The sequence below is a fragment of the Nyctereutes procyonoides genome, unplaced genomic scaffold, assembly GCF_905146905.1.
Source record: "Nyctereutes procyonoides isolate TBG_1078 unplaced genomic scaffold, NYPRO_anot_genome, whole genome shotgun sequence".
Classification (NCBI taxonomy): Eukaryota; Metazoa; Chordata; class Mammalia; order Carnivora; family Canidae; genus Nyctereutes; species Nyctereutes procyonoides.
In genome coordinates, this window is record NW_026575046.1 from 36,745,620 (window position 1) to 36,771,695 (window position 26,076).

A 26,076-nucleotide genomic window follows, 5' to 3' on the forward strand; every position below is an offset into this window, starting at 1 on the left:
TCTGTTGTGAGAGCGACAAAGACAACAGTGGTTTAAATAAATCAATGTGTTTATCAAGAGTAAGGACCAGAGGCCTGTTACAGACATGGGCAGGAGGGGGAGGGAAAGCATATGAAATATATTATTTAAATAAATGAACTGATGGCAAAGCAAGTGCAGGTTTTCACCTAAGAAATAAAAAATACAGTATCAAGCAGAAAACAATATTGACCTTAATTCTGCCAATGGCAAGTAAATCCCTGAAGGTGGCAGAAATACTTGTGCAGGAAGAAAACTAAAAGAATAAACAGCACTAATTTCAACTTAAATTTAAAAACCTGGTGAAATTGATAATGAAGTTGTCAAAACTTGACCTATGTGGAGCAGATTTAGTTTCCTGACATACTGGCTCTCTTTCCCCTTTCCCTAATGTCCTGTTCTAAGAAGCAGAAAGAAAATATCCAAGGATTTATAACACCTCATTAATTTTCAGACTGAGGATTTTTTTAGAATACTTTTTCATAATGAACAAAAATGAGGAAAAAATGGGAATTGTTAAACTTTCGTACCCTTATGCAACAGCAGTGCCCGAAGTTTTAGTGGGAAAGACTAAAATGCATTAATTTCAAATTCCCAATTATAAATCCACCTATTCAGCCTTTGAAAAGAAACAAATCAATCAATGGAGAAAATCTGCCTCAGTTGCCACTGTTTTAGATAGCATCTTGTAAAGTGTGATTCATCCCTGATTTTCTAGGATATCACTGGGTCTTAAAAGTTAATTGAAACTTACTATGGATAAAGACCACACCGAAAAAACGAAAAATACACAGTGAACACGCACCAGGATCACACTTCAATAGGATGCCAAAGGAAATACAGAGAATTAAGCAGGCCTTTTCTTTGTTTACTCTTCTAATAGTTTTAACTCTTTTTGTTCTATGCCAAAACAAAGAGGGTGAGGAAAATAGTTTTGACTTTAGTTCTTCAAAACCCAAAAGCATTTTGGGAACAAATGTTTTCATGAGAAGCCTTTTTTTGGTTTACAACCAAACAATAGGATACATGTCATCATTAGAAGGAAGGTAGGAGGGAAGGAAGAAAAGAAAGAAGGAAGGAAGGAAGGAAGGAAGGAAGGAAGGAAGGAAGGAAGGAAGGAGAGAGAGAGGGAGGATAGGAGGGAAGGAAAGAAAAAAGATGGAAAGAAAGAGAGAAAAGAGAGAGATGGGTGATTCATAATTAACAAAAACTCCTAATTTTCCATTTAAGTAAAAGCAGTAACCCTGAAAATGTTACTTCTTTTTCTACATACAAAATAAAGGCCAAACCGAATTTGTCACCTTCAAAAATAAGTTCATGAATGTACAAAGTACCTCCTTCAAACAGGAGTAAAATATCCTCTAAATACAGACTGTCAACAAGCCTTTGGTAGCAAATTACCAAGAATTGGAACGAATCAAAAAATAATATGAACACCTACAATATCAATGTACTATAATATTAATCATTGCATTCAACCACCAAGTTATATTACTTGTCATTAAGGAAAAAAAAAAGTGCTAGCTTATGTGATCCCAGAAATTTCCAGTAGGTGAAGGAGCCCTAGTTAAAAATTAACCTGTGCCAAAGAAAACACTACAAATCTGACATTTCATAAACAATTGTGTCAAACAGCAATCCAACATTAATAGTGGGATAAAATAAAAAATTATTTTGCTTCAATTAGCAGCTGGGCTACTGGTGAACAAATTATAAAGATGTAATTTCAGCTTAGCAGCTAAGAAGGCCTGTTTTCAGAACTGAATTAGGAAAGTTGCAAAGGAATGATATCATATTCAGTATGCTGTTCAGTTACATCACAGTCCTGAATAAAAAGAGAATGTGTATCGAAAGCAGTTAGCTTTAGAATACATCTTTAATGTCTCAAAGAAATAAAATCCCCGATATTATTCAAGCACCGAGATAAAAACTGAATCACTCTAACAATCCCACATGGTATTTCTTTTTCTAACAGTAGTAAGAGATATTTCACTCATATGATAACTACATTTACATCTATATTAGTAGATACAGCTGGCTTTGTCAACCCAATGGGACAATAATAATAATAATAAAATAATAAAAGCAGCTAATTTATTAAGCACTTAATATGTGCCAGTCACTATTCTAAGCACTTCACATGTATGAATTCATTTAATTGTCACAAAAGAGCTTCAAGGTAGGTGTTATCATTATTTCCATTAGTTTTATTCCAAATGCTTACATATTTTAATTGCTCTGAGATCAAATCATTCTTGCTCAACAACTATATAAACAATTCACCCACATCCAAACACTCCTTCACTCCTCTCAGCATTATAAGGAAAGACGTAAGAACAGACTATTGGTGTAGTCATCTGAGTTCGATAAATGCATCACTACTAATATGTTCGTTTTTAATGCTGTTCAAACATTCACATGGAAACAGCTCTAGCGTAAATATCCCCGAACAAATGGCTGTATATTATCCAGGAGGGAGCAGTTGGGCCGCCAGACTGGGGAAGTACTAGGCCATCTGGCTCCGGCAATCTCTCCAAAACCATCAGCTTTGTTTTCACCCCCAGACTCCAAACAACACATTTTCCACTGTGATGAGTTTACATTTTCCCAAACACAGGTCCTGATCATGCATAAAAATTCCAAACTTCTTCATTCCTCTATGTGCAAGGAAATTTAAATCACCTGCATTTTTGACATGTTACCAAAGGAGAGAGAAAGCTGCTACAAGGTGGCTCCTGACTCTAAACCTGCCCTGTCTTTTTCTGTTTGTAGGTTTTTCCAAATGTAGGAAAGAATCTCTCGGCTGGTCTCTTGAATTCCTTTGGAACTTATTGATATACTAAAAATGTGTTTATCTACCAATGAAGAACCATGAACTGAAAGGGTTGTTAATCAAATCTACGTAGCTGAGGCAGGATATAATGAAACAATCAATAGGAAGAAATGTGCTTGCATCAATAACTTAAAGTACCGGGAACAACAAAACAAATACATAAAGAAGATTAGCTTGTAAGAGAAATAGGACAGCATTTCTGATCATCGTACTTTGGACTTCCCACTATGCTTTCCACTTTTTAGGGTCCCCTTACCACATCATCTACCTTCAAGCCCATACTCGACAAGGATTATGTGACTGTTATTTTTCCCTTTCCAAAAAAAGAGCTTCTGTCTGTGGGCAGGAATACTTTGTTTTTGATAACTTTATGGAACTTAGTACTCTTTCTCTAAATTATAAGAAAAGTCACTTTTTTTAAAGCAAGATGGTAGGAGAGAAGATAAGTTAAAGGCTTTTTTAAAAAATTATTTAATGTTAACCCACCTAAGCAATCACAGAACGTAATCATATTTCAAATACTACATGAAAGTCTGAAATGAGGCACATTAAACATCAGACCTCTCCCCACTGGGTTCATTTGAGCTTCTGCAGTAGATATTGTTTCTGAATGCAACAACCATAAACTTCTGGATCCTACAGGCCTTTTTGCATGCTCACTAATGGAATACCAAAAACAGCAATGACACAAAAACAACCTATTTTTAGTCCGGCTAAACTTGGTTTTGAACAACCCTTCCCAAAAGCAAGCCTCTCATTTTCTAGTTGGTGGATGAATTTTTTAAATATCGTCACATCCTTTGTGTTTTATGAGAGAGGCATTGGGATAAGGGTGCTCGGATCCTTATACATTCACTTATAATAAAACTTCATCTTTCCTGCTTGAGTCCAAAATTAAGAGTCATTACCCAAGGTAGTGTAATGAGACACTTTGAAAAGGTGTGAAATACTGTGTCATGCCAATACATCTTGGTTGATTGAGTACATTTCTGTTTGATTTCAATGCTGCTAACTCCACTCAAGTTCAGGAACATTCTTTAAAAATATTGAGTGCACAGATAGTTTTGGATTTTGCTTGCCAAAGATTCTCTTTGAGTTTTAACCCCAACTTCTGAGTCCAAGATAAGACATCACACACATAAAGCTGCATCTCTGATATGAAAAATGTTACAAACAAGCAGCTAAGAGAAGACACTTGAACTTTGGCTAGGTATTCCCTCCAAAATTTTATGATAACTTCACTCAATCCTATTTTGTACTCTAAATATCAAAATCCTGAGTCTATCTGGAAGAATTTCACAGGGGAAACAAAATTTTAACTATTTAATCAGTCAGCTAATGTCAAGCCTTACTTCTGATTCAAGATTCAAGGGGCCACTGCATACTTAATGAAAATATGAAATTTAAAAAATTTTTAAATCACAGTAATTTCAAGCTAGATGAGAATCTGCTGTTTTACTCATTAAGACTAAAATATAATAATTATGTCAAAGCCAGGAAAAGTTATGCTTCTTCACATTGATCTGCTTTTTTTAAGACTATTATATTAACGGTGTATACAAGAAGCTAACCTACTTCCCAAACTCTTACAGCACATAATCAACAAACAGATAATGGGCAGGGATTGCCTTTCAAAGTGAAACCTACACAGAAGGCATTAGACCGTTATTATGAAAGTAAACAGGTATGCCTCAGAAAAGAAATCCCTTTCTTTTGATATTTTTAGAACAAATTCAGATAACCATTTAAACCTTTTTCAGGTCCCTCCCCATCAAAATACACAATTGCATACATTTATAATTGTAACTTTTACTGAGATGTCATATTATGGCAAATGACTTTCTCATACCTGTTATTATTAAAAATAAACTAAATCTTGTTCTAGGCCCCCACCTCCAATTGATAGAATTTATAATACCAGGCAGTCAAAGAATGCCCTATGCTGTCATTTTTCCTTAAGCTCTATGACTTCGTTAGTAAAATGATATTTGATGTATTGCTTTATAAAAAGCAAGATAATTCCTCCACCATATGAGACTGTGTAAAGTCAGTTCATTTCATAATGGGAAAATCAGTTCTTGGTGGCATTTGTTGTTTAAGGGGTCTAAAAGTTTTGAAGGCAGTTAATCACTTCAAACGTGTCCTAGTTTTGCACTCCTTACAATTGTTTGTTTCATAGTGCTGCCTATGATTTCATATTTAAGTGACCAATGTTGCACAAGTAGACAAGCCCTTTCACACTGATTTGTGGGGATTTTTTTATCTTTTAAAAAGTAATTTCTAATAAATGCATATGGAATATGTATTTGAGTTCATACTTTCTCCCTCCTCCTCCCCTGTTTTCTTTCCTCTGATGAGAATGGCAGGAAAAGATATCTAGGGTATCAAAGACAATTCTTTAAAACAAAACTCCACTTAAGATATTTTTGTTTTCATACAGTAAAAAAAAAAAGAAAGAAAAAGAAAAAAAGTTACTGAAATCAGGCTTTTGTGTTTCTGCTTGGAAGGGAAAAAAAATTTTTAACAAAATCCAATGTGTCCAAATGAAAGAGAAATATCCTATGTAATAATCAAAATGAGTAAAGAAAATAAGACCAAGACTAAAAGTATAAATGTGAATTTACTCTGAACAATCAACCAAGAAATAAATCTTCAAGAAAGTCAAATATTTTAAGGACATAACTTGAAATAGATTTCAATAGGTATTTATTTATTATTTTTAAAACTGCATTTCACACCCTCATGTTTTCTACTTGGTTTACAATGAAATATGAGACCTAACAATCAAAATTAGCTATTATTGAAAGGTTCTTGCTGAGTAGATTTTAAAACTTCCAGCAGCTTATGAATGTGTATTTTGTACAACATATTTAAGCCGCGCTTATCTAAAAATAATTTTTAAATATGCATATGTACCATAATTTGAAAACTTCCAAGTCAGTATCTATCTGTGAAAGAAGGGATACCCTTATTTTATCCTTATTTTAAAGGGGATATTTTAAAATTGCAATCAAGCAAATAAGTTTTATTCCTCTTTAGTACACAATGGATAACTTTTCTCTTTGTTCTAACTTCTTTCCTCCACCCAATAAAGCTGGGTTCTTTTTTGTGCCTAAGTCCTCCAACTACCTAACCAGCTACTTAATTCTGAAACTAAACTTTTTCTTAAAATCAAAAAAAAAAAAAAAAAAAGGCTCCTGTGCCTCATTAAAACGTCAGGCCTCTTTTCTGACTCGGCTCATAATTGTATCTTTTAAACCATAACTCAACCTTAATGTATACTGCTTGACACCCGCGTGTTGGAGAGTTTAAGAAAATGCCGTCTATGTACCTTTAAGACCACAAGCTCACTCATGCTGCCTGGCTTCTTGCCAAACTTGGAGGCAAAAGCAGGAGGATTTTTGCAAAATATCCTCTCTAACAATTGCGGCTCCCTCTTCCAACAGCACTACCACCACCACCTCCTCCTTTTAAAAAAAAATCTGTGGAGTGGGTCATCTGCGCTCTCAGCTCATCTCACCACTCCTGAGTAAGCTACCTAGGCCCCCCACACCCTTCCCTGCACTGTATCTCCCAGGAGAGGCCCGGAGGGGGTTCGGGTTTCATAGGCTCAGCCCACTCTACACCAAGGCCCCCCGGGCACCTTTTGCGCCCCCTGGGGCTTCTCGGCGGGTCAAAGGAAGTTCAGCACTTACTCTCCCCACTCAGGACCCTGTAGTCTTAAAGCACAAGGCCTGAGTCTCCCTTGGTGGGAAGGAGCCGTCGAGCCATCTTCCCCACGCGGTGGACGCTAGTGTGTGTACCCCGCACCTGGAAGGCTGCGCTGAGAAACGGGGTCTGAGGTCCGCCCTGGCGTCCAGAGTTCAAGTCCCAGACCCCGCGCTAAAGAGTAGCCAGCTTCTTGACTTCCCCAAATTTCGAGGCCCTAGAGTCACCCCACGGCGCGAAATTAAGAAACTTACTTGTTTTGTCATGGAGTCGATGAGGCGCACGTAGAAATCTTGCTCCGTCCTGATCCCTGGGGAAGAGGGGAAGGGGAAAGGGGAACGAAAGAAAATTAAGTGAGAGAGGATCTGCCGCAAAATAAACAAACAAACAAAAAACAAAGAATGGGGCTTTAAGGCTTATGCAACGCCTACTGTCCCAGAGAAGCACCGGCCGGACACCACCACCCCCACGTTCCCCAGTGTCCAGAGAGGGGCCAGTCCCCAAGCGCGGCAGCTGAGAATGTGGCAGGACCCCCACCTGGCTACCCTCCCTTCTCTCCAAGGGAGCCCCTCTGCGCGCTCTCCGGGAGCCATCAAGGCCACGAGCCCCCCACCCCAGCCCAGCCCACCCCAGCCCAGCCCAAAGGACTCAAGGCCTGGAGTCGGGGCTAAGCCAAGGAAACAGGCCTTAGGAATGGGAGGGGGAAAGAAATGGCCCCTGCGAGGGCCAGGCCTGCACACCTGGCCCCAGGTATGCGCGAGCCCGCTGCGGCCGCCTTCCGGCTCCTCGGGGCCTCCTCGGGTGAAACCTCTTTAGGCGAAACTTAGGAGAGGCCCGGTGACCCCGAGGACCGTGGACGCCTGCGCGTGCTCGGGGCCCTGGTCCGCTTGGATCTTCCCGCGCACCCTGCCCTCACCCAGGGCCCCAGGGTGCCGGCGCGGACCCGACCCGAGCCTCACCATTGCTGTAGAGGAGCTGGAGCCGGTAGTGAATCCCGTTATTGGTCTTTTCGCTGTTGGCTTCCTGGGTTGCAGCAGGACGCAAAGACACAACAAGAGACGCAGGAAAGAGGGCGGCGTGAGCGAGTGTGGACCGACTTCGAGGCAACTTTCCCAAGGACCGGACCCCCAGCCGGGGAACCGGACAGGCCCGGGAGCAGCAGAAATTGCGGCCACCTGTGATCCCTCTGCCGCCCTCCCGACCCTTACTGCTCCCTCTTCCCTTCCAGAAAATTCCGTGGGGCCTGGGGGCTCGGGCCTGGGCCAGCAGAGGCAGGAGCCGCGCGTGGTGGCGCGGTTGAGGGCGGGTTCATCCCGGGCGCCCTTGACTCTGGAGTGCGAAGCCGGGCTCGCCTCTCTCCAGCTCTGGGGCTCCACGCGAACTTTTTTGGGAGCAGAACCTCACGGACGAGGAGCCCGGGTTCGCCCAGGACGGGAAGTGGCTTGGGGGACCCCGCTCAGGAGTGTGTTATGGATGCTTTGCACTCGCCGAGGAGCGCGCCTCCCCAAGAGGCTGGGCCTGCTCCCCGGCCGGGGGCGAGGGGCAGCGGCGCTGCGCCCACTTACTTTTTCCTTCTCCACGAACCCCACAAAGGCTGTCCTCTCGATCTCCACGGGCTGGCCCTGTCTGTCGTAGAGGGCCAGGACGAAGTGGAAGAAGTTGGATTTCCGCAGATTGGAAGGCGGCTGCTTCTCAAAGTGAGCCCGGGCCAGACCCACCCCGCTGCGGCCAAAGACGCAGAGTTAGACGGCTAAGCGGGACACCGACGCGCGACCCTTTGTCACCCCTTCCACACGGGAGGCCCGTCAAACATCAACCTCCTCTACCCCCAGAGCCCCCAGTGGGCGCCCTACACGCCCCCTCCGGCGCCCCGGGCCCACCCGGCCGTGGACATGCGTGCTCCCGCGTGTCCAATCCTCCCGCGGAGCACGGGGCGCGCCCCCCCCCCAACTCGCGGAAGAGCCGCGAAAGTTTTGTTTGGGTTTTGCGCAGGAGATAAAACCCTGCAAGCGTTTACTCCGACTTGACGCGCGCTGCGTGGGAAGGCAGAAAGGTGGAGGTGGATGCGGTGAACCCGCGTTCGCGGAATACATTCGGTCCTTTACAACCTGGAAGGAGGGGAGCAGGGGAATCTGTCCCCGCCACCCCCACGAGCCTCCCGCCTCAGCTTCGAGGGCAGGTGAGGATGGATGGGGAACAGGCTCAGCTTCTCGAAGCCGCAGCCAGCCTCCAGGAAACCTCATGTGCCCCCGCCAAGCGCGGGCGCCCGGCCTCGGGAAACCGCATGCCCCCTCCCCGAATAAAGCAAGTGAGAAAAAGGATCTGGCGGGGGGGGGGGTGCTCAGAGCTGTCAGGGGTGGTCGCTGTGGAACCGGGAGCTGGGGGTGTTTTTAAAAGACCTATCCTGACAAAGTTTCGCTGTTCCACAGAAATCCACACACCATTCCAGAAACCCTGTGGACCAGGGGTGCCAACTGAGCGCGCCCGTGGGGGACCTGGAGGCTCGGGTGCCAGGGGCGCCGGGAGGCCACTGACAACCCGACCTGCTCAACACAAGGGCGCGCTCACACACACACACACACACACGCACACACACACACACACACACACACACTCTTTCGCTCCCAGGCCAGTTACCCAACTCACTCTCACTACTAACCACCCCCATCCGTGTACTCAGCGGGGATGGGAACAGTGTTGCAGACACTTGTCCCCTGCCCGGAGAAGATGAGGATGAGGTAATTAGTCATCTTCCTTTTTCCCCTTCCGCCCTCTCCGAGTCCGATAGGGCCGGGGGCCGCCAGATCTTCTACTCCCCCAAGCCCAGCTGGTGGTCTGGGGGGGGGGAAATAAAGACCATTTCTCACTTGGGACCAGGAGTCCCCGGAAAGGGTGATAAGAGTGCCCAGAAAAGTTCCCCCACGTCAATCTCCAAGGGCAGTGCCTCCAGGCCACACAGTCTAGCATCTCAGGAACTGAGAGTGGGAGAGGGGCTGGAAGGGACCGGTGACAGAGGGTGGAGAAGACTTTTAGGGGATGTCAGAATTGAAGTTAGGAGTTGCTGTTCTACCGGTGGACCGAGAAAAACTGAAAGCTAGCGAGAGGGGGACAGAGAACCAGACCGAGGAATTAAGAGAAGGTTCTGGGGACACATGGAGAGAAAAAAAGGGGAGAGAAAGAGAGGTAAGGAAAGGAGAAGAGAGGAAGGAGGGGTGAAGAAAGAAGGGGAAGGAAAGAATGAAGAAAGGGAGGAAGGAAAGAAGGAAGAGAGGAGAGGACGGAAAGGAAAAGACACAGGAGAGCAGTAGAAAAGGAGAAAGAAAGGGAGAAAGGTAGGATGGAAGGAGGAAGGAAGGAAAGAAGGAAAGGAAAGGAGGAAAAGAAAGAAGAAGAGAAGGAAAAAAGTTTAGAAAGGAGGGAAGAAAAAGAAAACAAGGAAGGAAAGGAAAGAAAAAAGGTAGAAAAGAGAAAAAAGAAAAGAAAGAAAAAAGAAAAGGAGGAAAGAAAGTAAGAAAAGGAAAGCGAAGACAGCCAGCCAGGAAAGAAAGAGCAATCACATAAAAACACAGATATCCAACATCGTGCTGGTGAGACGCCTCTTCTGGCTTAAAACGAAATGAAAACAGTCACAGGCGAAGCAGGAGAAAGTGCCGGCAAAGCGTGGACTCCTCGCAGGCAGCTCGCGGCTCTCCGGCCGCAGGCGACCGAGGCAGCGCGGCCGGGGAGCGCGGAGCCCCGGAGGCGAGCCGAGCGCAGCGGCGGACTCCCGAGCGCGGCCCGGCCCCGCAGCGGCCGCCGCCGCCGCTTCCCGGCTCTTCTGCTTGCGGCTCGCCTCCCCGGCCGCGGTCCCCGAGCGGTACCCACCTCTGCGCCGCCGTGTTGGCGTCCAGCACCCCGGCGCCCTGCATCCACGTCCGCACCGCGTTCATGCCGCTGCCCAGCGGCTCTTCCTTCATGCTGCTTCCACTCCGTTGGATGCTTTCCTGAATCCCAAACATGAAAACAACCTTTTCTTGTGGAAAATCTCCTCCCCCTTGAAAATATTGAAAAAAAAAAAAAAAAAAGGAAAGAAAAACGCCAGCCAGAGATTTTTTTTTTTTTTTTTGAGACGATGAACTCGCGCTAGAAGATCAAGGCGGGCTGGAAAGCAAATTTTTTAAAAATGTAAACCTTCACTCAAAACTGAGCGATAACCTGAAAAAAAAAAAAGGAGAGAAAAAAAAAAAAAGAAGGGAAAATCCAACGAAAAGACCAAAATAAAAAAATAGAGATGTATGCTTGGCTGTTGGGGGTTGTTTGGTTGGTTAATTTTTGGTTTGGGTGCTTTTTTTTTTTTTTTTTTTGCTTTTTTTTTTCTTTTTTTTTTTTTTTTTTTTTTTTTTTTTTGTAATGATCACAGGCCGGTGGAGGACAGGAGGGGCTGGAGTTTCCTTTTGTAGAGGTACCCTTCACTTGAAGAAGCAGGAAGAAAAAAAAAAAGCCCTGATGGCAATTTAAGAAACAATAGACTCAACTCGCGCTGCCGGCTTTGCTACTTCAAGTGTCATTTTCCACAACCAGGCAAGTTTTTTCCTCTCTCTCTCTCTCTCTCTTTTTTTTTTTTCCTCCTTCTCTCCCAACCAAAGATGTTTCTTTCCTTTCAGTGCGTATAGATGAGGAGGACGCTGGTTGCCGTAGACAGATACACCAGAGAGGGAGAGTGGGGTGGGGGGAAGGGGGGAGAGAGAGGGAAAGAGGAAGGGGGGGGAAGGACAGAGAGAGAGAGAGAAAGAGAGAGGAGAGGGGAAAAAGAGAGAGGGGTGGACCCTGCTGGATGGAGATTCTGTTTTCTCCTTGCTAAAATAGAAGTGATTTGCAGGCTTTCCCTATGGAATCCAGTTTGACTCTCCCCAGAGCTAAACACAGGCACACTAACCCCAAAGGGAGGAGGCGGGGCTCGCGCCTCGCAGGCCTGCCCCTTCATTTGCATAGCGTCATCCTTCCGCCTCGCTGCAGCCAATCGGCGCTCAGAGGGCCGGCTGGCTCGCGGCGCCGGGCCACGCTCCCTCATTACCATCCCGCTCCGGGTGGCGCAGGGGAGCCAGCCAAAGTTCCTCGCAAAGTGGCGAGCGAAGGATCGCTGCGCGCCGGCGTCTGTGCTGGGGAAGAGCTGGGCTGAGTCGGGCAGAGCCGGGCTGGAGAGGGGAAACAGACGCAAGGGAAGGGCGGTGTTTTTCTCAGGGATCTGAGCTGGGGTCTGCATCCTGGTCGTTGCGGTCCGAGTAGCATCCTCGCCACGCCCTGAGCGCGCTCGCGGTGCACTGGCTGCGCCCTCCCAGGGCTGAGGCTGCGTCCTGCTCCGCTGGTCTGGGACGTCGGGGGCAAAAGTGGAGGAGACGGGAGAGCTCGGGCAGAAAAAGCAGGACGCGCGTCCCAGGTGCCCACCTCTTCGCTTTGAGGAGGGGGTGGTGGGGTGGAAAAATGGGCGCTCGATGTCGGGGCGGGAGATCGCGGAGGGCGCTTGTCTCCACGCCGGGAGAGGTGGGTGGACCCTGGGCCCCGGCAAGCGAGGCTCTGTGGGTCCCCCCCCCAGAGAGTAGGGGGACCCCCGACTCTGCCCGTAGCTTGGCTTCGGAAATGGTTCTGGCTCAGACGCTAGCCTCGAGCCCGCGGTATTAGGCATTATCCTCAACAAGCTCACTTATCTCGAGTAATCTGCGGGATATGTAAACGGTGGACTGAATGCTGTCACTGGAGTTGTATCAGGAGGCTTCTTAAAATTTATTCAGATTCAACTCCCAACCCCTCCCCCCTACCCCAAAATGGTTTTTTTTTTCTTTTGAATAACTACCAAAGCAACAACGTCTCTGATTAGTTGGTTATGTGTTGTAGGATTTCTCTGTTCCTCATTCTTTGTGTTAAAATGGGGGACTTGAACACCCCTCCCCAACTTCTGCTCCTGCCAGTTGTCCAGAAAGCGAGAGATTGAGTTAATTAAGAAGGTGGGGAGTGGGGATAGGAGAGAAGGAGGGAGAAATAATCTCCTACCTCAGACCTTTCTGTGTATATGCTTGTGGCTAGCAAACAAAATAGCTAGAAGTTTCTGGGTAATGTGCCCCATCATTTTTTTAGCAGGTTGTAACCTCTAATAAGCACATGGTGAACTTCTGTTTCATTGCCCTCAAAGGAACTCCCTGACTCCAGCCAAATCTGCTAAGGACTCCTTGGGGGAAATTCTCTGCCAGAAATCCAGGTCCCCTTTCTGCTGGCCTTCCTTGGCCCTTTGATTTAGGAAGCTCATGGGGTCAGTGACGGAACAGTGCACATGCCCAAGTTGAATGGATGGAGACAGGCAAGAATTTCACTTTGTGCTCTTGGCAGAGCAGGAAAGTGAGAACCACTTCCTGATTCCTGTACCAGGAGAAAAAGACTATTTCAGGCTTGCGAGTACATGGCCACTGTGCTTAAGCACTACTTTATCTTTGTGCATAAAGCCTGCCCAGCTCTCATACCATTTAATTTGGATCGCTAATGTACTGGGTACTGTGTCCCTGGTAATAATTAATAATTAATTTGATCTCCACCAACACACTCCTGAAGAGATCTGTCTGCAACTATCAGGATCCCCATAGCGTCTACCAGAGTTCCTGGCACACAGCACGTGTTCAGGATGGTTATGTTGGTGGTGAGATTGGAAGGATTATAGGTTTGTGGGGAGGAGAAAGGGGGAGTTGGACCTTCTCCATCTCTATAGATTTTAAATGCATAATTGAAACTGGGCCTGCTGAAAACTTCCAAAGCTCCAAGCTTAACCCCCAAGGCCAAGAGTCCCCAGAGCCAATCCCTCCCCCTGCCTGGACCATCCCCTGCCTTCTCTGAGGGGATCCTTCAGGAAAGGGGAACCAGGAAGCAGAGGCTACCCTTCCATCAATGAGCCCCAGATAGCCATAGCAAAAGACTCAAGCCTCCCTCTCCTTAATTGCCTGAGCCTCCATTTTACCTGCCAGTGATCTATGTTCAGGACTCCAAGTTGAGTCTGGCGACTACATACCCCAGTGATGGGCAACACACACTATGGTGGGGATCAGACCACTGCCAAAGGGGAGCAGCAAAGGTGCCAGAGAAAGGAGAGACACAGCCACTGTGAGGGCCAAGATCAGTGTGAAGCATACAATAGATGGATTTCTAGGGGGGCCGGACAGAATTAAGGAGCACTCTGCAAGTGATGTGTTTGTTGAGGGGCCCGTTCCAAAAGAGAAATTGGCCCGGAGAAAGAAGACTTCAGCAGCCTGATTCCTGCCCCCCATGTAGGTAACCTCCAGAAACCAAATAAGAGGGCGGCAATCTCCACATCTCCCAGGCCCTAGAAGGAGGGAAAACAAAAGAGGGCAGGGATATTCTGATCACACTGATTCCTTTTGGCCCTGTAGAAGCAGCAGATACCTCAACCTGGGATAGTGGGCAACTGTCATTTAATCAGCCAAAGTGTATTCAGAGCTTTTCTTCTGGGTGTCCTAGTGCTTTGAACCTGGCTTTCTCACCCAGTAATAGATGTTTAAGTAGGTAGGAAGCTAACAAGAAGCTAGAAAAGACCGAGAGGGTGATAGAAAACTGGGAACAACACTCGGGCCAGCAGAGTAGCAAGTTTTTGTGGATTTCTGCTGGTGAATATTGAATAGCAATTGCAACTTTAAACTTTGAAAAACTGCCTAAACACTTGTTCATCTCCCCTCATGTGAGGTTAGCATCACCTCCAGAAGGCCAAGCAGGTGTGTGGAGGGGTGGTGTGAAGTTACCCTGAGACCCACTTCATCTTTTCACTTTTTCATCCTCACTTCTCCTGTAAAGAAAAATACTGTCCTCTAGCACTGGCCAGCCTTTACAGAATACCTGTGCTATGACTTGAGAGTGGCTTATAACAGTAATCCCCAAATCCTGCTCATCAGCCTAATCTGATGAGGGGAATGCAGATTTCCAGGCCTTCTCCAGATCTGCAGAATTAGGGAGGGGGAAAAAGTGGTGGGGGTAGGGGGAACCAGTGCATAAGAAACATGTACAGCAAGATGCATTTTTATGTGGAGGAAGCGATTGGAAAGGCTCGATATTTCCTCTGGAGTTAAGCGTCCCGCTGAGCTTCTCAGGGTTTCTTCGGAAGGCAGGGCTGGCGCCCACTCCCTCCGTCTCCATTGCGCCAAACAGTAGGCAGGCTCCGCGGGCCTCAGGGTCTCCCCGCGCAGGAGGAAGCTCAGACCCGGTGGCAAGAGCCCTCCTCCACCTCGAACTTTGGAAGCTTCTCACTCTTGGCTGTCCCAAGGCTCAGAAGTCTGGGGAAAGCATTCCGTTTCCCGGAGGGCATCAGTTGCTCCAGTAACTTCCCGGAGGTGCAGGTGGGAACACACGCGTCCCCGTTCCCCCCTCCCCCCCCCCCAAAAAAAAAAACAAACAGACGTAGAAAGGAGATGAATAGCGCCGAACTAGAACTAGCGGGACGTCCCGGGGGAAGAGGGAATCTTCTCGGCTCGTCCGCCCCCAGGAGGCCAGACTCGGGACCTGTCGCTTAGATAATCCCCTCCGTCTGTTTTCCTTCCGAAGGCGCGCCCCCAGAAGGGCCGCCTGCCCCGGGAAATGCCCCCCTTCCCCCGGCGGCTAATCAGAGTCGGCTTAGAGTGAGACGGAAGACAAGACCCCTCCTTCGGGGCTGGGGAGAAGGGGAAGGGAAAGATGGGGCGATGGAGGCCAGAGGCTGCAGTGCCACCGCGTGCGGCCGCCCTGAAGGCGTGGGCTGGCGGCCTGGGGTCGCGGCCGCCGGGGTGCGCAGGGGCCAAAGCGCGGGCGGCCCGAGGGCAGGGCTCGGGGTGGTGGCGCCGCGGGTCCCTGGGAAATGGAGGAGCTGAGCGGGGCGCAGCCTGCAGGGCTCCCGCGGCGCAGGCGCAGGCCGACCGGAGTGGCCCCGCCACGCGCGCGCGGAACCTGCCGCTACCCTCGGAGACCTTTCCCTGCTGCCCTGGGAGAGCGGCGGAGAGCAGCAGGCCGCGGTGCCACCGGCCATCCGTCTGCCCTGCCTCCAGGCCCCCAGCCTGCGCCGGCGAGCCGCAGAGGGGGAAGGGGGCATTCCCGCGGACCCCGATTCCTCTTACAGACCCCCCAGTGCTGCAGAGGCGGCCGGGCTTGCTCGCCCAGCCAGACGGACAGCTCCAGTCTCCGGGAGCCCGCGTCTCCCCCACGAGTGCAGACAGGGAAACTGAGCCTAGAGAGGAACAAACACACCCACGGACGGCTAGGACAAGGGTTTGGGGCGAGAAGCTCGAACAAATCTTTCCCGGATCCAGCCTGCCGACTCTCTCGGGTTTCCCCTGGGGCGGTCCCCAGATAATAATAGTTAACATTTGTTGAAGGCTTTACGGGCATAAACTCACTGAATTCCCACAAGACAAAGAAGGCAGGTAAGATCCCACCCCCACCCCCCATTTTACAGGTGAGGAAACTGACGTCTCATGTTTGAAATGAAACCACCTGTCCAGCCTCACTGCAAATAAAGACGCCGAGCCCAGATTTCCCCAGGCTGTGCCCTTGGCCTAGGATCCAAACCAGCCACCCAGCCGCGGTGGCACTTTATCTCTGGAGTTTGCCCTGGTGCGCCCTCGCCCCCCCCAACCCCGCCCCGCCTCCAGGGCAGATCTCCACGGCCCTCGAGCCCCCCCCCGGGTAACCCGCAGGACAAAGGAGCTTGGGCGCAGGTTGCTTTCCGAGGGCAGGCAGCAGAAGGGACGGAGGAGGGGAAACCTGTCCTGAAAAGTTCCAGTGCGTACACTGGGAGCGCATCCCCTCGGGCAGCCACCCGCACGCGTGTCTCCGGGCAGTCCCAGACAGGGCACACCAGGGTGCTGCTAACTCCAGCCCTGGCTCTGCCGCGAGTGCTATGTGACCTCCAGGCAGCCGCTTCTCCCAGCCCCAGCTGACGTCTTAGAGCTCCTGGCGCCTGCAGAGTCGTCTAATTCCTCCTGACTAAACAAGACTTTTCGGGGATGCCCGCGACGCCCATCTGAGGGCAAAGATCTGTACACCCGCGAATGCGCTTTAATAGAGGAAGACCATGTGGCCTTAGCCTGACCGTAGACAGCGAAAAACTAAAATTATACTGAGCCGGGGAGTACAGTGGGGGACACCGCGGGAAAGGGCCTCCTAATCCCAGGCTATCCTGGGGCGCGCCCCATACCCCGCCCTTGGCCCTTCCCCCACCAACCTCCTACAGTCTCGCTCGGAGTAGGATCAGCGAAGGGCCCTCGCCCCTGCTGCGGAAAGGGGGCCCAGGAATCGAGAAGGGAGCAACCGGATTGTTGAGAAATTAGCATCTCTTCAGTAGTGCAAACTCAGAAAGAAGAAACTGAGGCCTGCGAGGTTTTGGCGGAGGGAGGGAGACGCAGGCCTACTTGCTCCGGGAAGGTAGGATAAGGAAAGGGAAGTTTAGCAGAGGAGCTCGAGATGCCCGGGTCACAGAAAGTTCGCACTTGTATGTTCTTTGAAGCACGCTCCATTAGTTATTTACTCACCGTTCGACCCTTCGAGGTCTTTGTCGGCCGTCGAGATGCGAGATGAGGGTGATGTGAGCGTGCAACTTTGTATCAAGAGTGGCTGCATATTTGTGGGCCTGGGTAGTGCGTGTGTGCCAGGGAGAGCGCGCACTTGGTTGAGCAGGGTTGCTGCACGCAAGCGTGGGTACACGTGAGCCCGTGTAGAGTGGGTGCATGTGTTACGTGGAGACGTGTGTCATATATGTGAGTGGGTGTGCGTGTCGAGGAACACTACGTGTGCAAGAGCATCGTACACTTTTGTGCGAGCCTGAGCTCCCCCGTGGTTCGTTTGTCCATGTGTGCATGTGTGTGTGTGAAACCTAGCGAGGAAGTCCCCAAAATCTCAGGTCCCGTGAAAGGAAAGGCGCAGGCAGGTGTGCGGACCGGGCACCGCGAGGCGGGAGGCGACACTGCTGCTCCTTGCGCCTGCGGGTAGCGGGGAGCCGCCCACGGGGCGCGCGCCCAGCGCGGAGGGTGAGCGCCCGGCCCGGCTGCGCGCGGGAGAGGCCGGTTGCCGCCGGGGCCCTCCAGTCGCCGGGACTGCGCTCGCGGGGATCCCTGCTGGGCAGCTCCCAGCTCCTAATTGTTCCTCGCGGGCAGTTTCTGATTATTGATGCCGTGTGTCCCGAAAGAGCCCGCTTCCGGGTTATTTGCTTATGTTTGTATCATCTCTGTCACCGTCACGACTTGGTGGCTGTATGAAGACGGTGCCAAAGCCACCGACGCAGCCCTCCCCGCCTCTCGGAGGCCGCCCGGGGCGTGCGGCAGCCGCGCGCCGCCGCGTCCTCCCTTACATGGAGCCACAGCGCCACCTCGCGATCCCCAGCCTCGCTCCCGTCGCGGCCTCCCCGGGCAGAGCCCTTCCCGGCGCAGCCCCCCCAGATTCCCAGTACCGGCTGGTTTTCCAGTCGCTCTCGCCACTCCTCTTTCCCCCGCACTGGAACGTTTCGCTCCGCTGGAGCCCTGAGATTCCGCAAACACACCTCGCTGAGCGCGTCCGTACACGACCAGAAGGCCGACGCCCCGGTCCACCTGGAGAAATTCCGCTGTCTTTAAAAGCACGAGCCCAAAGTTCCCTGCTTTCACGAAACCTTTGCAGACCCGGCCTGTGCAGTCATTCGTGCCGGTCCCTGATTTCTCTGGTGCTCTTATCACATTGGACAGGAAATCTTGTTCAAGTATCTCTTTCCCCTCCCTAATCAGGGAGCTCACCTACGATTATTTTCTGCGTCTTAGCAACAATAATGACAATAAAACCTGGTGTTAACGAATGCACTAAGGATGCTCTAAGGAGCATCTCATGTGTGCAATGTGCTATGCCACCCACTTTACTCATTATCTCGCTTAATTTTCCCAGCATAACTGTGGAGTAAACATCAATATAAATTCCCCAGTTTGCAGATGAGGCTAGACCGTTCCTTTCTAAGGTTGCTTTGCAGAGCCCAACCCAAGTCTGCCTGTCCGATTTGTCCTAATCTCTCTCTCTCTCTCTCTCTCTCTCTTTTTTTTTAACCTCTATGCCTTGCAGACTTACTCGGCTTTATAGCCACAGGCTTTAAGACAGGACCAGGCACAGAGTGGGCATTGATATTTTTACGAATAAGTGTACCACAGCCAATATAATAATTTTTTTTCTTCTCCAAGAGAGTTGAGCTAGAAAAACACTGCACTTATCAGATACCTTGATTGAAATGGTACCACAATGATTTATCCCAAAAAGGTATTCCACTACTAATGAGCTAGATGACCTTGGTCAAGTCACTTCATCCTCAACTTCCTCATTTTTAGAAGTATGTTTAGCTGTATTAAATGAGGAAAAAACGGGAGGTATTTTATATAAGCCCTAGTACTGTAATCAATACTCAGTAAAAGTTGGCTATTCATATAATTATTAAGGATAGTTTTAAAAACTAAAGCGCAGAACACAAAATTGACTTACCTCTAGTCACACAGAATTCACTATACCTCTGCATAAAATTATCTCACTATTATATCTTCATTTTCATCTTGGACGTAAAGTATGTAATAAAATATGTTTAGTTTATTGTGGTTGGGGTGTTAATGTTAACCCTGCTCTGTTATAAAATTTTAAGGGGCAGGGGGGAAAGATATAATTAAATAGTAAATCAGCAGGCTTTGACTCTCACCCTTTCCTCCTGCTTTGTAGCTTTTTACCAAGAAAGATTTAAAGAAACACTATAAAAGTGCTTATTATTCTGGAAAGTACAAAACTCTATTTTTTAATTTAGGGGACATTCTGAGCTGGTTTGAGTTTTCCCCACTTGAAACACGTTGCTGCTAGTAATACACTAAAAGTTTAAAAATATGTATCTAAGCAAATGATTGTACCCAAATAAAAAACAAATGAGGGTTTTCAACATATTCCAGACATCAGATGTTTCCCAAAAAGGCTGTTTTAGAGGTTTGGGGTTTCTTTCTAAAATGATTCATTAAATAATTACCACTATCAGCAGTTTAAGTGAAAATGAACTTTTCTGTCTGGTCAGGTTATAACTTTCTTACTAACAAATTATTTTAGAAAGACTATTAACCAGTATAGTTATCTTATAAATAAGCAAAAAGAGTCTGATAAAATCCACAAAAGGCCTAAATGTGTCTCTCCATGTCACTGACCCACAATACATTTCCAGAAACTTTATCCCAACCCCAATTTATTTTAGTTCATTTGTACCTGCTTCCCGTTCTATGCAATACCCTTTTGTGCAGATGAAGAAATGAATTCAGGAAGCTTCACCTGCAGCAAACTAATGTGTTGAGATTTTATTGTACAGCGGACAGATATTTTATTAGCCTTGATTGGGGATTTGAGTCATATTGACAGCGAGACACTGTTTCCCACAGTTTGGGGCGGGGGGGGGGCGTGTCTGTTCTGTTTTCTTTTCTTCTTTATTTTTAATATGGTAGCCACTAGAGATGCTCACCAAAATTATGGCTTTCCTTCTTCCAGGTGCATAGTGAGAGTAGAGTATTCTGATTCTTCTGCATTTAGAAGAACATTAAATACTAAACCCTGTGGTTTGCTTTGATAAATGAGGAGGCATCAGTCATATGTGTTATTTAGAGGCAAAAGCTTTAAGAACCAATGTGCAGTTCACCCAATCCCCTTCCCCTTGCCATGGCTGCAGGCACATGGAGTTTCCTTCAGCCGGCCACTCTTTGCAAAGATGACATGGAGTAGAGCCCCTCTAGCCCACAGTGAACACTTAACATGAATGTGAAATAATCTTTTGTAAGTCCCAGAGATTTTTTTTTTATGGCAGCATAACTGAGCCTTTCCTGACTAATATGCCTAGGAAGGTAACTCATCTTTTTTTTTCTTTTCTTTTCTTTTCTCTTTTCTTTTCTTTTTTTTCTCTTTCTTTCTTTCCTTTCTTTCTTTCTTTCTTTTTCTTTCTTTCTCTTGACAATGTTAAAATTCTTCTCCTAGAGTGAAAGACTTCCATATCTAATTAAATAATCAGATAATGCAATTTATTTAACTAGAAGCCTATATCTCACTTTCTTATGCAATTCACGCATTTCCTGTGGGTCAAAACATCATTTAGAAAACTCTGAAATGGGGAAGACAACTGAATTTTAGAAGTGCTGAGAAGGAATCTCAGAATCATTGCTGGACCTCCCCAGGAATTTCCAGGGGGCCCTTTGCCAGCCTGCAGATACTCAGTGAAGGGTAGGCCATAAACTCTGATTTGAAGAAATTTTATTAGCAATTGTATGAGCGGACAGAGAAACATCTGTTCCTTCGGTGTGTTCATTTCCATAGCTTCAGGATGATGAAAGTGAAAAATATTTGGCTAATCAACTTATATTTCAGGAACATGACCTAGGGAAAGTTATTTCACTTTTTTAGACCATAATTTCTTCAACTGGAAAATAAAAGTGTGAGGCATGATTATGTTCAGGATGCCATCCTGTTCTACTAAGCTGGAATTCTGAGATATTCGGGTGATATCAGTTTCAGGAGTTGATGCTACAGTATAAGAATTGTCTTGTGTTTCTATCCTCAGCACTATTTTGTGAAACATTTAAAATTTTTTTCATGCTGGTGCTAACTTAACTGCTTCTTGGGCAAGATAGATACTGCTTTTTTTCTTCAACCTCAATTTTGTAGAAAAGTGGGCCATATAGATTTGAGGCCATGTAAAATGCTTTGTCACTTTCCAGCTAAGAGAGAAAATTTACTTTTATTCTTTTCAGTTTTCATTATCTGACCTAAGGAAATTTCTTGTGAATTTTCAGGAAACTTGTGTGACAAAATATTGATTGTGTGGCAAGTGCTATAGGGTGAAATCATTACTATCTGTTCCTTATCCTTAGTGTGGCATGACTGATTGCCAGAAACAATACTATTACCTTCATTTGGATAATAGTTTACAGCTGACAAAGAGGTTTCACATCAGTTATTGCTTTGATTCCTCTCAAGGAACCATGCAACTGACATTTCTCCCCCATTTCACCAAGGAGGAGCTGAGGTTTAGATTTGCCCATGCCATGTGGCTCACCAGCAGCAAAGCTTGGCTGTAGCCCAGGAGCCACACTGCCTATGAAATTAAGAAAGCAGTCTGCAATTTTACTGGGGAATAGAGAGTGTTGAAACCAGGCCACAGGGCACTCCTTTACAGAAGATGCAGACATTGTTTCTGTCAACCAATTCCTGATTTCTCTCTTCTCTGGGCACCCAGAAAGATTGTAGTCCTCTCCTTGAAGGTAGGTGTGATCACCTGACTTACCTGAGCCATAGCATTTACTTAAAGGTGAGAGAACCCCCCCCCCCAGAGGAGTCGCTCTGCTAAACAGAGAGTTTCTGAGGGTAGCTCCATCAGTTTGGGTCCTGCTGTCATGATCACAATGAACAGAATTCCTTAGCAATATGCAATAGATTTAATGTAAATAAGTGGTTAAGCCACTAGGACTTGGGGCATGTTTGTTATTGCAGCTTTACATAGTCTGTCCTGAGTGGTACAGTTTCCTAATTCAAATTTAAATATTTTGTAAAAGAGAGCTATCTCTCATGGGTGGACTCTTATAAATTTGAGTTATATGCAATTAACTTTTAGAATGAAAATACCTTCTGGATCTCTCATGTTTTTATTTAAATTAATTTTACTATCTTACAGAAGCACAAGTATAAAACTACGGACACATTCTTTATGCAGATAACATTTGAACAACTGTGAAACCAAATTACAAAGTTAATGAAAAAGAAAAACTGCACAAAACCAAAGATTTATAAATGAAAACTATAAAATGCTGGATAACATTTTGTAGAAACTAAATTGCCACTTAAATATCAACATGGTTCTGAGTTTGGTAAAATAGGTTCTTTTGAAAACGGCCTGTCTACATAATTATGCCCTGTGTAATGTCTCAATTCTTCTACCACTTTTCTATTTTTCTGTAAACTACCTCAAAGCGTTCCTGAATTCATATGTGTAGGAAAAGCTTAAAGGAGTCATTTCAGTATCAAATCCACCTCTGTTCCTTTTTAAAAAAAATTATTTATTTATTCATGAGAGACACACAGAGAAAGGCAGAGATATAGGCAGAGGGAGAAGCAGGCTCCATGCAGGGAGCCAGATGCAGGACTCGATCCCCGGACTTTGGGATCACACCCCAGGCGTCCTGATCTGTCCCTTTTTTTTCCAGCCTATGACAGTTAGGAATCACTGTTGGCACCAATAAGCACAAACTAAAATTTGAGCTTGGAAATTTAGAGGCAGGGATGCCTGGGTGGCTTAGCGGTTGAGCGTTTGCCTTCGGCTCAGGACCTGATCCCGGAGTTCTGGGATCAAATCCTGCATCAGAACCCATGCATGGAGCCTGCTTCTCTCTCTGCCTATGTCTCTGCCTCTCTCTTTCTGTATCTCTCATGAATAAATAAATAAAATCTTTTTTAAAAAAAAGAAAGAAATTTAGAGTCAGCACTCAGTTTTAAGGTAATTATTCAGGTAAGTCTGGTGGTGCTTAATTTTTTAAATAACTTATTTGTAATGACTTAGCTGAACTTAACAGTTCTTTTGAAGAACAAAGAGGACAGAGTGAATGGAAGACTCTAGAGCAGTACCATTCTGTGCAGAATTGCTGTGTGTTTTCCTTCAGGGCCACCATTAGACCTCATTTCTCAGGTTCCCTAGCAGCCACTTTGGCTATATGGCTGAGTTCTGGCCAAAAACACGTAGGTGGGATTGATGGAAGTCATTTCCATAGTTCATAAAAACCTCCCACATAGTCTTTCATGCCTCTTCCTCCAACTTCTGTGAGCTGAATCAGAAAATCCAACACAAGAGTCCAATGCTCTAGAGCAAGGCTCAGCAAATGTTTTCTGTAAAGGTCCTGATAGGCAATATTTTATGATTCATGAGCCATAGAGTCCCTGTTGCAAGTACTTCACTCTGCCATCTTAGAGTGAAAGCAGCTACAGAGCACAGGTTATGCATGATCAATGAATATGGCTGTGTTCCCATACAACTTTATTTACAAAAAAATAAAATAAAAAAGGTTTACCAAAACTTTAGATCAAATTTGGTCCATGAGCCATAGTCGGCTGACCCTACTCTAGAATATGTCAGGATCACAAGGTAGAAGGAATCTGGTCCTTAAGTGACTGCATGGGGTAATAAACTTTATTCAAGCAAGAAATAAACTTCTATTATGACAAGTCATTGAGATTTAAGGGAATTTCAGCATTAACTGAGTCCTCCGATACTGCTGGAGTATTCAACCTCATGTGACCTCAGGTTGACCGATCAGTTGCCCCTACGCAATCAGAAGCTCCTCATCCTCATCCTCTCCTGTGCTTCGACTGTACATTTTGCCCAACATTCCCTCAATGGGAACTGTTTTCAAGGATGCAGTCTTAAGAGAACAATGTGCTGTTGAGACCATCTGGACTGTGTATGTGACTGATTCCAATTAAGGCCTCTGTATAAGCTTTTAAGGCTCATGTGGGTGGATGCAGAGATTTACTTGTCTTGTGAGCTCCCCAGACGAGCCTCATATGGAAGTTCCCTTGCTTATAAAACCTGCCACCTAGCAATCCAAGAGTGCTACCACCTACCAAGAGTGGTTTACCACTTTCTTCGGCTTCTCCTCACCTTCCATGCACCAGACCCAGTGCCAGATTTCACTCTAGGCCAACAGATATAATACCCCATCACACAGATGGCTCTCTATAAATAATAGATTTCCTCTTCATCCCCACATTCCTTTGAGAACAGACTTATTCATTTGTCATAGAACCTTCCCAATACATGTTAGTGAGATAAATAAAACGCCATCAGATAATCGTCTGCGTGGAACATGCATATCATGCAATCTATGACATTCCAAGTTGTCACTGTCACCTCTCTCCATCTCACCACCTAAATGCAGATGCATATCTGAATTGTTTTGTGCCCCCTTCCAGTTAACCAGACACACATTTGGGAGACAGTTTGCTTGGTTAATAGGTTTGCTTTCTGCGAACAATTTGCTCCCGCTTACGTTAAGTCTCTGGAACATGTTGCAAAGTCATCTTTGGGTTTTTGCTCAGCTACTATGTAATGGCACTCTACGCTGGTCACCTACAAACCTGCAGCTTGGTATTTTTACTCCTAATTTATAATCAGGGAGCCTGAGACTCAGAGGGGTTACAAAACTTTTCCAAAATCATATGTTGGAAATATCCTATACCTAGGCCTCCCTGAGTCCCAAACATCATGCTATCAAAAGTTGGATTCTGCAGCCTCTGGAATCTTATCCACCTTCCCTACTTGAAATGTATTTGTTGGGGAACAATTAACCTCAGGATGAGTAATTTGTCACCACTCTGTGTGCGTTTCAAATTTTCCCATTACACAAAGAAAATGAGAAAAATATGTCCTAGATAATACAGAGAAAAATGCTTCATTGTCTTAATTGCCTTTCTATTTCAATCAAGGAAGGCATTTAATTATTTCTGAACTATATTCAAAACTCTCTCTCAAGAATATGACTCTCCCCAGGTGAGTTAACCAAACCTGTGCAAAATATTTCTCTAGTCTGAATATTAATATCAAACATTTGTTGAGCATGTTTTATATGCCAATGACTGTTTGAATTTTCTCCATTTATGATCTCGTTTATTCCTCACAGCAAATCTATGGAGTGGAAATCGTCATTATTCTCCACGAGTGAATGAAGAAACTGAGATACAGAGAAATTGGGGAGCTTGTCCAAGTTCCAAAGGCAGTAAGTGGTGAAGTCAATATTTGATCCTCAACCACGCTGGAGGTCACATTGCTCTCTTCACCATTCTGCTGTGCTGACTCTGAAGAGAAATATACTTTCCCCTCTGAGTATATGGACAAAGCCAATGTGGAAAACTCAGGCAAGATGACTTGAGTCAGCTACTCAAGGGCCATTCAGAACCTCAAGTCTCTAGAATTTGAGGTGGATCATCTGAAAGCTATGGAGTCAAGAGGGGTAGAATTTGTCTGGTTTCTTGCACAATCTGAGGCAAGAAACCCTTGTAATTGCTAAACACCACTGCCCGGGGCCCTGAAAATGCTCACGACATTCACTCTATCCCCTATGTCAACTTCATCACCGCTGATGTAAACCACAAGACTAGGAAACAACTTTTCTATGATATATACTTTATGGCCATTCTTCTTACCTCATTATTCTTACTTCGCTTGTAAAAAATAAAGAACAATCAATTCAATATTTGTTCTCTAAAATTGAATGGTATGAGCATGTGTGTTTTATAAGTAAGAAAAAGAAAATATTTTCTGCTGTACTGGACTGTACCTTTTGAAAAGCATACCTTATAAAACAGAATGGAGATTGGATTTTGAAATGTGTGGGCCACATCATTAGAAAGGCTGACACTATTGCTCCCAATTATTTGAACTTGACAATAGATAAGCTGAGGACATGTAACAATATACTTACATCTTCAGACCCAAATATTTTATAATTTGGGTT

At 46.2% G+C, this 26,076-nt stretch overlaps 1 protein-coding gene and 1 long non-coding RNA gene across 5 annotated transcripts in view; one reads left to right on the forward strand and one right to left on the reverse strand.

Annotated features, from left to right (window-relative positions):
• EBF1 (EBF transcription factor 1) overlaps positions 1-10,626 on the reverse strand; it is a 385,879-nt gene extending 375,253 nt beyond the window's left edge. For all 4 annotated transcript variants that reach the window (XM_055325553.1, XM_055325552.1, XM_055325551.1 and 1 more), the window contains exons 1-4: positions 10,424-10,626; positions 8,125-8,281; positions 7,519-7,582; positions 6,814-6,869 (exon numbers count right to left, since the gene is read on the reverse strand). In XM_055325553.1, coding sequence (XP_055181528.1) covers positions 6,814-6,869; positions 7,519-7,582; positions 8,125-8,281; positions 10,424-10,557 — 411 coding nt within the window. In that variant the 5' untranslated portion in view covers positions 10,558-10,626. The remainder of the gene's footprint in view (positions 1-6,813; positions 6,870-7,518; positions 7,583-8,124; positions 8,282-10,423) is intronic.
• A 1,013-nt stretch (positions 10,627-11,639) lies between these two features.
• LOC129509712 (uncharacterized) lies at positions 11,640-25,813 on the forward strand. Its single transcript, XR_008664387.1, has 2 exons — positions 11,640-11,975; positions 25,243-25,813. It is a non-coding gene; the product is annotated as an uncharacterized LOC129509712 (long non-coding RNA).
• The last annotated feature ends 263 nt before the right edge of the window (positions 25,814-26,076 follow it).